At 44.9% G+C, this 17878-nt stretch overlaps 1 protein-coding gene and 1 long non-coding RNA gene across 3 annotated transcripts in view; one reads left to right on the forward strand and one right to left on the reverse strand.

Moving 5' to 3' along the window:
- Nucleotides 1–10893, reverse strand: part of PDZRN3 (PDZ domain containing ring finger 3) — a 239773-nt gene extending 228880 nt beyond the window's left edge. For both annotated transcript variants that reach the window (XM_045385870.3, XM_005547625.5), the window contains exon 1: nucleotides 10055–10893. In XM_045385870.3, the coding sequence (XP_045241805.1) occupies nucleotides 10055–10777 (723 nt within the window). In that variant the 5' untranslated portion in view covers nucleotides 10778–10893. The remainder of the gene's footprint in view (nucleotides 1–10054) is intronic.
- Nucleotides 9533–13871, forward strand: LOC102136945 (uncharacterized). Its single transcript, XR_274754.4, has 2 exons — nucleotides 9533–9908; nucleotides 11360–13871. It is a non-coding gene; the product is annotated as an uncharacterized lncRNA (long non-coding RNA).
- The last annotated feature ends 4007 nt before the right edge of the window (nucleotides 13872–17878 follow it).

A 17878-nucleotide genomic window follows, 5' to 3' on the forward strand; every position in this document is an offset into this window, starting at 1 on the left:
AGAGTTGCCTTCTATTCAATAACTCTTCCCAGAGGTCAAGTGTCTCCTCCCTTCAGTAACCCCAACCCAGGAGACTAAGAAGTTCTCAAGAAGAACCTGGGATGCAGGGTCCAGAAGGGCGGTTCTGGTCATATTCTGGAGTCCAGTAACATCTCTGTTTCCTTGGGCTGGGCAGGAAGCTCTAAAAGATCTTTAGCACTCCAGCCCCCACCCAAACCCAATTCAAGAGGTTAGCTGGGCCCCTAATGCAATGTAGGATCTCCCTGGGAGAAGCTTAGGTCTTTACGATTGAGAAAAGGCAGGGACATATTAACCTTGGAGAAGGTGATGTGGGTATTCAGACCTTAACACTGACACGAACCATCCAAAGTGCCTAAGCCAAGCCACAGGCAGAAATGGAAGCTCACTTTTCAAGAAAAAACAGATTTTGTTTAAAAGAAGCTTTGCTATCATATTTGAACATGTAACTATTAGATCGATGTTAAAATTACCCCAAATAATCTTCTCAGCTTTCAACTCAAGGTTTAATTAGATAAGAATTGGCGGGGGAAGAAAAGTCAGTGAAAAATCAAAACTTGAATGTAATTCGAATGTCAAAAAGACATCTTATGGGGCTACATTTTTTTTAAGCATCCAAGAATGTGAACCATCTATTGGCAAAGTCCCTTTTCTCTTTAATATTACTCTGTCGCCATTCTCCTCCAAACCATCCAGCCTCAAAAGCTTGGATATGAGACATCTAATCAGTATGGTGGCTCGCAGGGTCCATCCATGCCACTGTCAATGTGGACTCTTTTTAAAAACTCCTTTCTGCCCAAGGACAGGTGTTCCCTGATGACGTCTGTTGTGGGACTCACAGCAGAGAACTGGCTAGACTGGAAAGCTGCACAGTGGGTTTTGAGAAATGTAACTGACTGACCGCTAGTCTGTGTGATGTAACACCTCACAGCCTTAGATTATGCAAAGCTCACAGAGACTTACTAGTCTTCACACAGTTGGGAAACAGCTCTGTCTGTTGACTAGTGACATGAAAGCACTGTATATTTGGCTGTTTCCAGGCAAAAATGTGCAGAGATGGGGGTTGAGGGGACCAAGAGGTAGAGCTGGCTGCCAGAAATTCTGTACTGAAGAACTGGTGATATCTTCGCTCCCTATGCTCAGATGCTTTTGTTCTCTTTGTAGTTAAAACTTCTAAATTCTTACTGGTAAAGCTGTTTGGACCAGCCTTGCCTTGTAATTCAACCCAGCTCTAAGGAAGTGATTCTTGCAGAAGAATATAAGAGGAAACTATTTCAAAGCCTAAGACTGAAGATAGTCATAAGGATGGTGCTTGAAATTAAGTGGAAATTGGATGAGACACTCAACAGAAGTATTAATGGATGTTTCTGTCATCAAAAAAAGCTATAGAGAGAATGAAGAGAGACAAAGGGCATGGGGGAACAGGTAAAAAAAAAAACCACACACACACAAGAGCTTTTCCAGAGTCATAGTATCTGCACAATAGCATACACAGTCCTAAGCCAAACATTTTTGAAAAATAATATGAGAAGACGTTTCAGTACTTTCCTAGTTTAAAAAAGTCTGCTGCTATATTTACACAACCTGAAAACAAATCCATAAATGTCCAATTTTTTATTTCCATGAGCTTGATTTCAAATTTTCTCTCTCATTTTTGTCACTGACTCATCTGCTTTTCTGGTGAACAACCACAAGCAATGCTTCACTATAAATGATACCAACGAACTTTTAAGGTGTTACAGCATCTTAACTCTTCCACTTGATCAAGGGGTGTGCTATGATCTGAATGTTTATGTACCCTCAAAATTCATATGTTGAAATCCTCATCCCCAAAGTGATGGTATTAGCAGGTGGGGCCTTTGGGATGTGATTAGGGATTAGTGCCCTTATAAAGGGGCCCAGGAGGGATCCCTCACCCTTTCTATGTGAGCACAACAGCAGAAAGACAGCTCTCTATGAACCAGAAAGTGGGTCCTCACCAGACTGAATCTGCTAGCACCTTGATCTAGGGGTTCCTAGCCTCCAAAATTATTTTTGTTTATAAGCTATCCAATTTCTGGTATTTTTGTTAGAGCAGCCTAAATAGACTAAGTCAGCGTGGTTTACAAATGTACACATCCAATTACCAACCAGAAGCATTTTCTTCCCTAAATTAAAAAAAAAAAAAGTGCTATATTTCGATGATTGTCCCCCCAAATCTCATGTTGATATCTAATTCCAACACTGGAGGTGGGGTCTAATGGGAGGTGTTTGGATTATGGGGGTGGACACCTCATGAAGCGATTAATGCTGTCCCAGGGTGGTGGTGGGCAGTGAGTGAGCTCTGCTCTATTAGTTCTTGCAAGAGCTGGTTGTTAAAAGAGCCTGGAACTTCTCTCCCCTCTCTCTCCATTGCCTCTTTTCTCTCCACGTAATCTCTGCAAATGCAGGCTACCTCTGCCTTCTGCCATGACAGGAAGCAGCCTGAGGCCTTCACCAGAAGCTGAGCAGAGGCTGGTGCCATGTTTCTTGTGCAAGCTGCAGGACCATGAGCCAAATAAACCTCTTTCTTCACAAATTACCCAGCCTCAGGTATTTCTTCATAGCAACACAAATAGACTAAGATAGAAAGCAGAGGCTACTCATCTATAAAACCGTAAGTGCACTTGCTTACATGAAGGTAGGAGGTTTGTCTGGCCAGTCTCTCCTTAGCTTTGTTAATTTGGGAAGGAAAAACATGAACAACCCTGTAACCCTCATGTTATTCATGAGCTTTAGCCCTCCCCCTTTACATCTTAGCCCAAATGAACTTGAATATCCCTCTTTCACAGATTTCCGCTATTGCAAAACAGATGGAGGATGGAAATTCAGAGAACTGGTCACTCACGGGCAGCAGGAGGCTTATAATGAAACCGAATCTTTGAGTAACCATCTCTTTTCTTCTAGATAACAACCGCTTCAAATTCCTAAACTTTCTTCAGTGATTTATTTGAAAAAATGTTAAAATCCTACAGGTGTCCAGCAATTAATAGACAGTCAAGAAATGCTTGATAAGACTTACTGTGCCCTTACAAACATCATCTCATTTTATCTTAATAACAACCCTAACAACAGGCATATTATGATCCCATTTTAGAGGTGAGGCAATTAAGGCTTAGAGGTTAGAAGAGCCTCCCAGGGGCCCTCAACAACACAGCAAAGGGAACACATGAACCCCCAATATCGCTGATCCCAGGATATGAATACTAACCACACACAATACACTAGCTCTATTCAGGGTATCCTGGAGTCAGCCTGTGGACCCAAGGCCTGCACCAACCTTGACCCACAGTCTGATGGGACTTCATCCCTCACCTATCCAAACACAGCAAAGACACGGGGCACCTAAAAACAGCTTTTAGCAGAATACTCAGGGTGCTCTCCTGCCCAGGAATCATCTCTGCACACACACTGCTGATGCCAGGGAAAAAGCTCATCACCGCCCTTCCTGGGGATGGGGTGGCTGCAAGGTCTGCAACATACAAAGATTATGCGATGCCTCTGCTCTTTAAGTTTCCTGTAAATATATGCATGGAATGAGTGAGAAAGGTGGCCGCTCAGGTCCATCTGGTAGTTATTTTCTTTATAAGAGTAATCATTATGTTATACCACTTCCCTTTCTTATTGGAATAGGCTTATTAGGACACTATTAGTCAAGAGGAGACAGAGGCTAACTCATGGCATAAAAGCTTGGGTGAGCAAAGAATAGTAAGACTTGTGTTTTCAAAGGCATACGTGGGTGTCTGATTGATCCCCTGGGTTAAAGCTGCTCAATTTTACCTTTCTATCAAATGGTGCCAACCACAGGGCCTGGCACTAGGGGTATGAGAATGTAAGGAGCTAAACTGCAGAATCCATTTGGAAGAACTTCACTTCATTCCTACCGTTAACCACTCTTAAAGTTACCAGGATAAAAATTAAAGAGATGTGCTCATATTCCATCCAGGACATCATCTCTTTTTTGTCTAAATCTATTTTTTTTCTTTTACAGGGTCTCGCTCTGTTGCCCAGGCTGAAGTGCATTGGCACGACCCGATCTTGACTCACAGCAACCTCTGCCTCCAGAGTTTAAGCAATACTCCTGCCTCAGCCTCCCCAGTAGCTGGGACTACAGGTGCACATCACCACATCTGGCTAATTTTTGTATTTTTAGCAGAGACAGGGTTTCACCATGTTGTCTAGACTGATCTCAAACTCCTGACCTCAAGTGATCTTCCCGGCTAGGCCTCCCAAAGTGCTGAGATTACAGGCATGAGCCACCGGGCCCAGCCTAAATCTCCTTCACAGCCAGGATCTGTTTTGTTTTGTACTCTATGTGCTCTACACTGGAACTATGTAAATGGGAACATGGTATGGGATGAAAACATTTCATGGACCAGAAGCCAACAGGCAAACTAACATGAGCCAGTGGAGGACACTTGACAAGTTATTTAACTTTGAGCTCCTGTTTTTTCATCTGTAAAATGGAAGGAAAAAGTCATAGGTAAGAGCACTTACCTTGCAGGGTCTGAGGATGAAATAAAATAATGCATGTACACCTTCAATCCAAACAGTACTTGGCATATATAATAATGGTGCTTTGAAAGCCTGTGTGAGACTTCAGAGAAGGACACCGCCCCAGGAAAAAAATTCTTATTTTGGTGACAGTGTGAGCTCAGAGATAGGCAACACTGGGTTCAAATCCCAGCTCTACATTTAGAATCTAACTTCTAGCCTTAATCTTTCAGAATCTGCCACTCCCATTAAAAAAAAGAGGTCTATCTAATGAAGAACATGGAGAAGATAACGTATGGCCATATAGAAAGCACCTTAAGTGTATGGCACCCGGTGGAACTCAATGAATATTATTTCTTTTCCTTTTAAGCTCCTTGGTCTACAGTCCAATGCATAATTGCCTTATAAATAGATTCTTACTCATCAAATATTTTTATAGCGAGGCAAGCACCATTTCTGAACAGAGAAAGAGCCACTTACAGATAAATCTCAACAGAATTGCCAATTCAAATTGTCTGGTTATGCTCATTTAATCCAGTGTAGCTGGGTAACATATTTGTAAACCAAATCCTAATTTTCCTTATGAATCACAGAAATGAAATAGAAGTGATAATCTATAATCTTTTTAGCAGAAGTGGGCTGTTTTGTTAGATACACTATGGAATGGCTCTATGCAGGAGATTTCAGAAAGAAAATATACTTCATGGTGAATACTCTAAATAGATACATTTCAAAGTGTTTGGACATCTGGAACACCTTTTGATACAATTGTCTACTAGATTTACTTATTTCCAGTTCTGAAAAGGACAAAATAGTTTCTGGGATTTGGGACTTTATAAAACTTGATCTGGATGGATCTAGTGGAACAAAAATAATGCCTCCTCTAAAGCTGGAAACAATTTTGTTAACTGGGGCGTCACGGAGAAACTCATTCTTTTTAAACACGAGCCCACTTTTGGTTAGCAACCTGAAAAGTTTTGATGACTGCCAAGACAGGCCTTTCAATCTTGAACTCATCACCAAATGAATACATACCAGGAGCTTACAGTGCACATGGCAATGGATTAGTGCCACAGACATGGCCCTGGACAAGTCAGACTCTTCCACTTATTTCCTTATGGCTAGGATAAATGCCATGCAGGAGGGTTACCAAAGTAAGAGTCTCAGGGCACCAGATGTAATCTGTGAGGTCGACAGGCCTGGCTTCCTCGAGGTAGTGATACTTGAGCTGAGATGAGAATAGAAAAAACGATTGTCTAGTGATAGGCAAATCCTAAGTGCAGACAGAAAGGCTGTGGGCAGGAGGGGAGAGGTGGAAATTTTGCAGTTACTTAGTGCAGAGTACTTGGTAAGATTGTTCCAGGTAGACAGACGGGCAAGTGCAAAGGCCCGGAGGCAGAAAGGAGCTCAGGTGCACATGCATGGACTCTCGAAAAGACATGAGAAGCTGGAAGAAGAGGATGAAGGGGAGAAGAATCCAGGCAGGTGGAGGCCAGCAGGATCCAGAGTATGTTGGACCTTATAGCCACCCAAGAGAAATGGGATGGCACAGGAGGCTTGAGGGAGAGTGAGAAAAGATTTACATTTCTAAGAGATTAATTACTGATGCTAGGTAAAGAAGGAATTGAAGAGGAGCAAGAAGATTTGTTGAGAAAAGAGTTATGGTCCAGGCAAGGGAGAATGTTTGAGACAAAGGCCAATTTTGCCCCCCAAGGGACATCTGGCATCATCCAGAAATATTGTTGATACCACTTAGAAAGTGCTACTACCCTCTAGTAGGTAGGTAGGCAGATGCCAGGGATGTTGCTAAACATCCTACAATGCACAGTTCAGCCTCCCACCCCCATCACCAACACACCCACACCCAAGAATTATCCACTCCAAAATGTTGGGAGTGCTGATTCAGAAACTCTGATTTGGACCAAGGTGGTCATTAGAGTGAGCTGGAGAGCTGGGAATAGATTCAAAATGTATTTAGGAGGTAAAATCCGCAGGATTCAGCCAGACTGGATGGGAGCTTAAAGAACAAAAGGCACCGAGGATGTATCTCAAGTTTTTCAGTCAATCCAAGGAAAGTTATGTTCAGAATTTTTCCTTTCCCAGAAAGAAAAGCAAAAAAGATGTTTGCTCTGGAGTGCTTCTGCCCTAAGAATCAGAGGGGTAAGTCAGGGTGGGAAACTGAGGCTGGGAGCAGAACTCTTTAACTTACTCAAGTGTAGCAATCCCAAGTCTGCTGCAGCTCAGATGTGGCCTCAGTGAGATCAGAGATGCCTGTCTAGGCTATGATTATTTGTCATTTAACTGGTAGGCAGTCTGGGTTTTAAAATTTTATCCTGGTCTTAAGAAATTTACGAAGGTGTTCAGACAATGGTCAGTAAAACCATAACTGTGTGAAGACCAATACATGTTTGGTCTCTATCTACTTGAGTGTAAGCTCCTCCTTTAGCTTAGCAAAAAGGACAAGCATCATCTGGGAGCTCATTGGAAATGCAGAATATCAGGCCCCTGGCCAGCCCTAATGGATCAGAATCTCTAGGGGTGAGACTCAGGAATCTGTGTTAAGCTCTGCAGTGACTCCAATCATGCTAAGGCTTGAGAATCCTTAATATAGCTCACATGGTAGAATAGAAGAAACAACGTCTATGCTGGTACAGCACTAACCCTAACTGCTCAGCAGGCGTCAAAAAAACTGAAACCTAAGATAATTTAAAGAATGCCGCATCATTTATGCAAGTGCTAGACTGCTGAAGAGCTGGTACTGAAAATCTGAGGGTTTCCAATCTCCTGCAGCTTATAACAGAGATGCAAACATTAGGGCTTATTTAAAAAAAAAAAATGTTGCACATGACAGTTTCCAGGACATATAAATCCTTCTGCCTTTTAGAAGAGAATAAACAGTACTCTGGCAGGAGCAGAGAGCCGGCCCAATGAAATAAACAAGTTCTTAAACAGCTTCCAGTGGGAGGAGTTTTATGGTTGATACAGGAACAGCAAAAGCGTTCAGCAAGGGCCACTGAGGGTTAATTTCAGGGCAAGGAGAGACAGCGAGCTTCCCTAAGGCCTCAGCTGAGGCCACCCCGGGTCTGAGGCCAGGGAAACCATCTAAGGCAGCTTCTGGGCCAGACCATCCTTTGCTGTTCTCAAGGCTGGCACTGAGGTTCGTCAAAGTTCCAAGCAGAGCTCCAACCCCAGAACAAATCTTTCTCCGTAAGTTTAAAATCAACATCTTGTCCCTAAGCTTAACATCCTTCTTTATGCTACCCACTAACCCAACAGAGCCTCAAAAACAGCCACAGTTTTGATTCAAGTATCATATTTTTGACTCTAAGAGAGATTTTACCCAAACACTCCAGAAAGAAAACAGAAAGTTAAGAAGAAATAATAAACTAGCTCAACAATAAATGATGCATAAACTCTGGGGCAGTGAATGGCTTATTTATAAATAAGTGTCACTTAAAACGACAAAGGAAGTCCAGATGACAGCATAAACAGCAGAAACTCGGGAACTCCTTCACCCTAAATCTGGCGCCTGATTGAAAACCAAGCTTTGCCCTCTGTTTCGGTGAATCCAAGGCTCACACCAGTCTTTTGTGTGCCTGTGAGGTCCTGGGTGAGCTGTGGAGCTGTAAATATTTGCCCTTCGCCCAGAGCTGGCCAGCTGCTGAGACTGCAGCTGACAGACAGGCCAAGGGCCAGGAAGGGGGGCCAGGTCGAAAACTTGCAGGCCTGGTGTGCACGTATGGAAGGGGGGCTGGGAGAGGGCAGGGGGAGGCAAACCAGACACAGGCCCCTGGGGGAGCCTCGGGCAAATATTTTCCCCTTTCTGCCACGCCATCTGGAGCAGGCAACCAGAGCAGTGGCAGCAGGCCCAGGCCCCTCCCCAGGAAGGCAGAAGCACCCAGCTGTTGAAAATGTGGCTTTTGCAATCACGGAAACCAGTGGTTCTCAACCAGGGCGAGACTTTGCCCCTCCAAAGGACACCTGACAATATTTGGATTGTCACGACTTGGGAGGGAGGCCAAGCATGCTGCTAAACATCCTACAATGTACAGCACAGTACCCCGCACCCCCGACTAAGAGTTATGGAGTCCAAAATGCCAATATGCCCCAAAACTGAGGACTCTGAGGTAGAATCCGAGTCCAGCTCTGCTCCCGCAGTCACTATTTAATTTTGGACAAGTTCTATAACTTCTCTGAGTCTGTTCCCTCATCTCAAAGGACAACATAGGTAATGCACGTAAAGTGCTTCCTATTGTTGACAGCACTTAATAAACACTCAATAAATGGTACTTGTGGTTGCACTGAGGGGTGACATGATAGTGGTTAAGAACGTGGGCTGGAAAGATGGGCACACAAAGGTTCAACACGCAGCTTTGCACCCAAAAGCTGTGGCCCAGGCATGAAACTGCACCTTAATGAGCCTCAGTTTTTTTTCATCTACTAAATGGGAAGGGTCACACCTACCTCACTTGATTAAAAAGGAAATGACTGGGAAGAATGCAGCACCCAGCCTGGAGCAAAGTAAACCCTCGCTCAAGGGGACCGCTCAGGTGGAGATGTTAAAATTAATTGTAGGTAACACTTGTTGAGCATTTATTTACTCTCTGCCAGGCACAGTACCAGGCCCTTCCACTAAAATCTCTCTCTGAAGCCTGACAAAAACCTTTCACACTGAGGGAAACTGAGGGACCTGGGAATGAAGTCAGTTCACCCAGCTGGTCAGCAAAAAGCCCAGATTTGAAAACAGTTTTAACTCCAGATAACTTACACTTAATTTTACTTTATACTTGCTGGGGGCAGAGTGGTCCTTTAATTCTTTCTGAAATCCCTGGATGAATACCTCAGGGGTGCCTGGCTGTGTTTTTACTCTGTATACCACGTCTCTAGGGGCCATAGTTTCCAACTTTAGAGAGGTTAAGCAGCTTGCTCAAGGTCAGCCAGCTAGCTGGCTGCAAAGCCCACGCTTGCATCCAGCTTTTACCCCAGCGGCCTCTCTTCTGGTATCCTTCTTAACTTACTCTACATGGCTGTGGGTTCCCTTTATTTTTTTCTGGAATCCTAGAGGATGCACGGATACAATTCACGCAGTGTGCCCATCTTTCCTCTCCTGAGTGTCAGTCTATAGGTTTCTGACCTCGAGAGGGTAAGCAACTTGCCCAAGATCCCCCAGCTGGTCTGAGCAGCAAAGCCTTTGAACGCAGTTTTGACTCTGGAGCTGCATTCTTCATTCTTATCCTACACTTGCTTGTGGATTCTTTTTCGTCCTTCCAGAACCCCTGAAGCTCTGCGGCTATACTTTACCGGTTACGTCTAGACTATAGGGACCACAGTGTTCCACCTCGGGCAGGTTCAGCGACCTGCACGTAGTGACACAGCTGGTAAGCAGTGGAAGAAGAGGGAGGATGCAGGGATGTTCCGGGGAAGCTCGGGGCATCCCTGTACCCAAAGGGATGGGGCGGGGCCCAGGGTCCCCAGGGACCCCAGGGAGCCTGGCTGGAGGTCAGAGCGGGTAGCAGGCGCCTACCTTGCCGCCGGGCGGCGCGGCCACGCAGCGGCTGAGCGAGTCGAGGCGCGCGCTGTATTCGGTGAATTTCTTCTGGTAGCGCAGCGCGGTCATCTGCAGCTCGAGCTGCGCCGCGGCCAGCTGGGCCACCAGCGACTTCTCGCGCTTCCCAGCGCGCAGCGCCTCCTTCTTGAGCGCCTTGTGCAGAGCGCCCAAGCGGGCCTGCAGCGCGCCGTTGTGCGCCCGCAGCGCTCGCGCGCAGCAGTGGCCGCCCGCGCGCTGCTCGCCGTGCGTCAAGGGCAGCCCGCAGCCCTCCTGGCAGCGGCCCACGGGCCGCGCGTCGCACGCGTCGCGCATGTGCGCCTCCACGTCGCGCCGCAGCAGCACCTGGCCGCAGCCCGCGTGGCGACAGCGCGCGGGCGCGAAGTCGCAGCGCTCGAGGTGCTCCGGCAGCTGCTGCAGCTTGACCACCCGGCCGCAGCCGCGCGCCGCGTAGGCGCACTTGATGTCCAGCTTGAGGATAAGGCGCTTGAGCGGTAGGACGTGGTTGAGCTCTTTGGCCGACAGGCGACCGCGGCAGTGCGCCGGGCAGCTGCCCTCCTGCACCACCCAGGGCAGCACGCAGCCGGCGCAGAAGACGTGGCCGCACGGCGTGGTCAGCGGGTCCTCCAGGACCTTGTGGCACAGCGCGCACTTCAAGTCCGGGTCCACGTCGCCGTCGAAGCGGTCCAGCTCGAAGCCCATGGTGGCGGCCAGACCCCGGGGTCGCCGCCGGGCGGCCGGGCGCCCCCTCCCTCCCCACGAGGCGGCCCAGACAGGCCGGCTGCGCCGCCCGCCCGCTCACTCGCTCTCCCCGGACTGAGCCTAATTGATCCAGACTTCCTCGGAAAATGCCCGAGGAACAGGACTCCTCCGGCCGTATTTGCGCGAGCGCGAGCGCACAAACATCTTGCCTCGGAGGCCTCCCAGCCCCCTGAAAAAGGGAGGAGGCTGGAAGGCAGAAGCGCGTGGGTGGACACTGAGGCTCGCCAGACGGGACGAGCCAGCCCAGAACGCCAGCCTGAATCCTTTCGGGCAACTCCTTTCTGTTCTCTTACAGTCTAAGCTATAGGAGGCAAAACGCCAGCCGAAAAAAAGCTCGCTGAGTTTGGAGCTGAGGCTACTGCTTTCTCCCAGACGAGTTCTCTTGGAGCCCCTTCCTGAACGGATCAAAACTTTTTTACTCCCTTCTCCCTCCCCCTTCCTCTAGTGGCTGATTGCAGAGGACTAAAAATATCTTGGGGCCCGCTATCTCAGCACTTACGGTCTTTATTTATTTCATTCCAGAGAAAGTTACAGAGCCTGCGGGACGCTCCGGCTGCAACTTCAGTTCCGACCAGAGGTTCTGCGAACCTCCAGGATTTAGCAGGTTTCCAGGACAGCTGGGTGAATCTACCCGGGGAAATTTTGGTGGATAAGAGCTGCTCGCCAGCTGTCGGAGTGGGAGAGGCTAGCGTGCTGGCTCCATCCACTTCACCTAACACCTCTGAAGTGTCTGCCCTGCAGTGTGGCAAGCCTGGTGCTGAGCGCTTCTAAATCCGTCGCTTTAAAGATCATTAGTACAATGTTGTGAGAGGGTTAGCTCCATTTGAAAATTATTTTCCCGCGATTACAAAAGAAGCGATGCTGACTGCAGAAGTTAGAACTGGGAGAAGACTCGATCACTCCCATGATCATGTCAACAACTGCCCTCCTTCAGTTTTGACTTTGTGTGTACACTTTGTCATTTTCCGTGTCATTTCCTGAGTCTCCAACTCTGGCTGGAAGAAGGAAAAAAAAACAAGACAAAAACCAAACTTGCCCTGTAGGGTCCTGTAGATGAGTGTTTCTCACATTTTAATGTGGTTGCGGTTCTGATACAGGGGGTCTGGGGCGGGGTCTGAGAATCTCCACACTGAAAGCACTTCCAAGTGATGCCAATACTGCTAGTCCCTGCTGGTCCTTGGATTCCCACTTGATTGGAAAACCCTGGCGATCCATAGATCTGGACGTTTATTCCCTGCTTTGGTGTAGCTTTTCAAGCAGTACAGCAAACCTTGCTGGGTAGCATTCAGCAACACTCCTGAGCATTGAGGAATATTTTTGGAATTCCAAATGGGTGGAAAGTTCATAGCATCATCCATGGATTTTATTTTTTTACCTCTCAAGGCTATAGACATTCCTAAGAAACACGAAGTCAGCATTGGTGAGAGTGGAATCAATCTATGGAATTCTCATTTGGAATCTGCTGCCAGTTTCTGAACAGTGAAGCGGGAGAGTTCTGAACAGTGAAGCGGGAGCTCTGTATTCAGCAAGACTCTGGAGCCTGGAAAGTGGGATTACAACATCCATTTTGTCTAATTGCTTTCCTTCTTTCTTTTATGTGGCTGCTAAAGCCCCATGACCTTCACTATTTAACTGCTTCATCAGAGTGAAAGAATTGCCTTGATGTTCATAAGGATTACTTGTTTCGAACTGACCTTTAAAAAGTTGTCACTCACTAGATTTTTCAGTGCATGGTTGAGGTCACTGGACAGTATTCTTTAATCAGTGTTGGTGGCATTTGTTGCCTATTTGTGGTGGAGACTTTTAATTGCTTTAATCAATTAATGCATTGCTTTGATAGGATTCTGCATGGGGTGGAATATTATTGGCCTTTGTTCAGATAAGCTTGTGCCAGGGAATCCTCCATCAGTATATTCATTAAGCTACTCATGGGCTCTCAGATAATGGGTAGGAAACAAATTCTTTCACCAAAGGTGTGTGGGCTTGTCAGTTTCACAGGATGAGCTAGTGTCAACAGGGTGATAATCTTCAAACCAAACTGGTTTTGAGAAACAGGGAAGTTCTGTCCTACACCATAAATGTAAATTAGTGCTTACTTGGGGTGTACACTTCTTTTTGGAGATGTTCTACCACCCCTCGGGTGGTCTCCCAGATGGCAGATTGAGAGGTTGTTGCTGAAATGCTACAGCTGAGGCCGCGGAGAAGCCATAGCCTACTGTGGATTGGCCTCTTTAGGCAAAAGGAAAGTCTGTGCCACTCCTCATTGGTTAATTTTAGTATCAAAATTCTTGGAGGTTAGAAAAAAAAAAATTCTACAATGTCAGATCTGGCAAGACCATGCATATGATTTCAGTCACCGAACTTCACAGGAGAAATGAGAGCCAAAACTATTAGGAAAAAGGAATTCAGGGCAGAGTTTCTAAACCTTGGTACTACCAACATTTTCATTCAAATAATTATTTGTTGTGGTGAGGGGTTGGGGGGGAGGTTATCGTCTGCATTGCAGGATATTTAGGAGCATCTCTGGCCACTATCCACTAGACATAGTAACAACCCCTTGTTGTGACAACCAGACATGGCCAGTGCCAGATTGAGAACCACAGTTTTAAGAAAGCTTTATGCTCATTACTGAAGTCAGGCAATGCTGTCAGCCCACATTTTCTGCTGGCTGTGGAACCACCTGGTGAATGCAGCACAGTGAGAGAGGGATGTTATTATAAATTGGAAACTCAAGGCCCCATACCAATAAACATGAGTGAAAACTGTAGGAAGATGAATGTTCGGCGTGGCAGGCCTCCTGAGAAAAGTAGCTGATTTTTCTGACATGGATTAGATACTTACTCAACCGTCCCAGAAGCATCTGAGTGTTTACATACGGATGAATTCCTTGTGGACAGCTGGATTGGTCACTTTGCAAATGATTTTTGGGGCTTCCACTACTTTTTGCTCTTACCCCTTCCTTTTATCATCTGATTCTGCACTTAGTAACCAAAATGTGGCCCCAAGCCTAATAAAAATACTATTTCTATATTCACCACGATCCCATTCTGATTTTAAACTGTTTTTAGTGTTCTTTCCATCAGCATGTTTAATCAGAAGATGATAATAATATCTACCACTTTGTTGGAACTCTTACTAGGTATCAAGCACTGTGCTCAGCACTTGACCTTCGTTGTCTCATTAGTCCTCACAGCACATAGAGAGGTAGATATGTTGTCCACCCTGTTTTACAGATGGAGAAACTGAGGTTTATAGGGGTTACATAAGATATCTAAGTAGGTATAGGTACCTTATAAGGTTACATAAGATATCCCTCCAGTCAGAGATATCAACAGGAGAATTTCAGAACTCTCACTCTTAATCACCATGAGCATTATGCATCCTCCTCCATAAGCTCCAGCTCAGGAGGCACTCCCTTACAAATGATATGGATAATCACTCCACCCCGCCATGTTTTCTGGGTGTCAATCCTCAGCTGCTCCTAGGGTCTGGATAATTTGTGGCTTTAGGACTAGAAAAAACAAAAACTCAAGGGTTTTTACATTTTTTTTTTTAATGTCTTCCCGAAGCTTAAATATTTGTATTCTGCTAGCTAAAATAGCACTATACAATTAGATAAGGATCTGCTTTTACCAAATGAAAGTACCACCAGAGTGTAATAAGGTGCAGCAGTCATCCACAAAAACAAGTGTGAAACATTTCGGTCAGACTGCTTGCCTGTTAACACAGCCAAGGTCAGCCATCCTGGGGCCTGACACATTCGTTTGGCCTTGGGTTGAAAGGTAGGGAGAAGAGAAAGTAATTCTCTATTCTGGAGACTTTTGAAGACTTTGGTAAGTCAGGATGAGTTATCACAGTAGGGACGCTGGACAGAAGAACGAGAATTGTGAAAATGCTTCTTACTAATTTGAGCAAAAGTCTGGTCTGCAAAAGTCTGGCTCTCCTTTCCCAATTCTCCAGATGGGATTAGCTTCCACAGCCCTATGCACATACCCTTGTATAACATTAATCACACTTGAAATGTCTTAATTTATCTAATAATTATTTAGTAGCTATTATATGCAAAGAAGAGGCTGTTCTTACACTGGGGCTACAGAGGCTAGCAAAATAATAATAATAAGAAGCAGTGTCCTATCCCTCTTAATCCTTCATTTCAGGGTAAGGAGCAGCAGATATCAATAAATGAATAATAAATGAGATGACTATGGAATATGATAAGTTCCTTAATACAATGCTGCTCAAAGTATGGTCTGGGGACCAGAAACATGGGCGTAACCTGGAAACATGTTGAAAGTGCAGAATCTCAGGCCGCACCTTGGACCTACAAATCAGAATCTGCCTTTTAGCAAGATCACCAAGTGATTTGTGTGCACTTAAAGTTTGAGAATCACTGCTGTAAACACCATAAAAGAAGCTCACGTGCTGGAGAAAAATCAAAGGGGCCCATTTGAAATAGGGCTGTCTGGGGAGGGGAAGTGTGAGTTGTCGCTTGAAGGATGAGAATGAGCCAGGAATAGCTGGGAGAAGAACATTCCAGACAGAACAAGAGAAAGTGCTGAGGTTCGAAGCAAGTACATGGTCTATTTGAATTAGACAGAGTGTACCTAGAACTTGGAGCAGAGTAAGCCGAGCAGAGAAGAATCAAACAAGGGTAGAAGTGTAGGCGAGAACCAAATGGACATGGACCTGCAGGACCTGTGGAGGAAGGAAACTGAATTGATTCTAGTACTGGATGGCACTGAAGTATTTTGGGCAGCAGAGGAGCACAGCTTGATCAATGTCTAGTTTCCATGTCACATATTACACTCTATTATAGAGTAGGGCAATCAAGTTCACATTCTGTCCCCCATGTTTAACACTTAGTAGAAACATAATAAATATTGAACAAATAACTGTTCCCTCTTCTTGCTCCATGTAAGTTCCTGCTGCTCAGATCTTAAGTGTGGGTTGGTACTACCAGCATGAGGTATATGTATCACAGTATGAGTTAAATAGGCCTCTGTGGCCTAGTTGGAGTACCTGTCAACATTTAGAACGTTGTTCCCATAACAAAATCAATTCAGAATTATGAACAGCCAACTCCCATATGAATAAGTAGATCACTATCTGGTTGTGAATTGGTAGGTTTTGTACAGAATATACATGTGTATATATACATATAAATGTTCACATACATACCTACGTATAAACATACATGTACATGCATACATATATGCTGGTGGAACAAAAAAATTGTTTAGCTGAGCATAACAGAACATCCAAATAACCATGGAATAAACTAGTTAGAAATTAATTTCTCTCTCAAGTAAAAAAATATGAGCCATAGTTAACAGGCTGAGGCTGGTATAGTGGCTTCCAGGTCATCAAGGACTCAGGATTCTTTTCTCTTTCTGCTCCATTATCTGTAGGGCCTGATCTCTATGCTCATTTCATGGAGCGAGATAGCTGCTGCCCAGCCAACCATTCCAGGCAGAAAAATGGAGGAAGAAGGGGCAGGCCAACCTGATTAACCTAGGGGAAGTAGCTTAACTTAATCAGGTTGACCTGCCCCTTCCTTCAGGAGCTTTTCTGGAAGCTCCACCCAACTACCTTCTCTTACATCTCAACAGCAACAGAATTTATGAAATGTACTCCTTTACAAAGGCAAATTGCTTCCTGGGATATTAATAGGTTCTACCCTAAGACATCACTTTGCACCCACTATGACGACCTAAGTCAAAAAGACAGACAATAACAAGTGTTGACAAGGATGCAGAGAAATTGGAATCCTCACATGTTGCTGTTGGGATTGTGAAATGGGGCAGCCACCTTGGAAAATAGTTTGGCAGTTCCTCAGAATGTTAAATATTGAGTGACCACATGACCTAGGAGTCCCTCTCATGGGGAGAACTGAAAACACATGTTCACCCCAAAACTCACACACAAATGTTCATAGCAGCATTGTTCATAAAAACCAAAAGGTTGAACCAATCCACATATCCACCAACTGATGAATGTATAAACAAAAGGTTCTATATCCATGCAGTAGAATACCATTCACCATAAAAAGAAATGAAGTACTGATTCATACTGCAATATGGACTTACACTGCATACATTATTCTAAGTGAAAGAACAAATGAGAGACCACATGTTTATTATTCCATTTATATAAAATATGTAGAGGTAGAAATTAGGGCTTACCAGAAGCTTGGGGAAGGGGGAAATGAGGAATGACTGCTAATGGGTAGGGGTTTCCTATTTTCACATGATGAAAATGTTCTAAAATTAATTGTGCCAATGGTTACCTAACTGTGAATATACTAAAAAACACCGAATTGTACTCTTTAAAAGGGTGAATTTTGTGGCATGTGAATTACATCTCAAAGCTATTCTAAAAGTGCAAAAATAGTCATAAGGTTCTGTTAATAAGGAAGAAGGGGTTGATGGCTATTAGATACACAAGTGTCATTCTCCATTTGTCTATATACATTCGTAAGCTATTTTATTTTTCAAAATTATATGTATTAAACTAGGGTTTATTTTCCTGTTCATGCTAAAGGCTACATGTTTAAAGATTACTGAATTAAATTGCATTCAGACTCTTTTTGGCTGCAAGTTTCTGAGGCCTAATTCGAAGTGAATAGGAATTTTTAAAATGAAGAGAATAGGCCACATCATTAAAAAGTCCAGGAAGTAAAGTGACTTCAGGCATGGCTGCATCCAGGTGCTCTCCTGAACACATGAAGAATCTGCTCTGCTTTCCTCTGGGTTAGCTTCCTTCTCAGGCAGACTCTCCCCACACGGTTATACAGCTTCTGGAGTCCACATTTGCATCTCACTAGCTTATCATCCCTAGCACAAAGAGCACTATTTTCGTAATAGTTCCTATGAGTGTTCAAGGCATGACTCCTGCCCTGCCTCAGGTTATCTGCCGACTGCTGAGCCAGGGAGTGGAAACATTCTCACCCAGACCACAGGAAATGAAGGTAGGGGAATGAGGTGTTTCCCACAAAGAGATGCCAGAAAGACAAAAAATGTATGTCCACTATAGTCTTATTAC

This window comes from Macaca fascicularis, chromosome 2 (genome assembly GCF_037993035.2).
Source record: "Macaca fascicularis isolate 582-1 chromosome 2, T2T-MFA8v1.1".
Classification (NCBI taxonomy): Eukaryota; Metazoa; Chordata; class Mammalia; order Primates; family Cercopithecidae; genus Macaca; species Macaca fascicularis.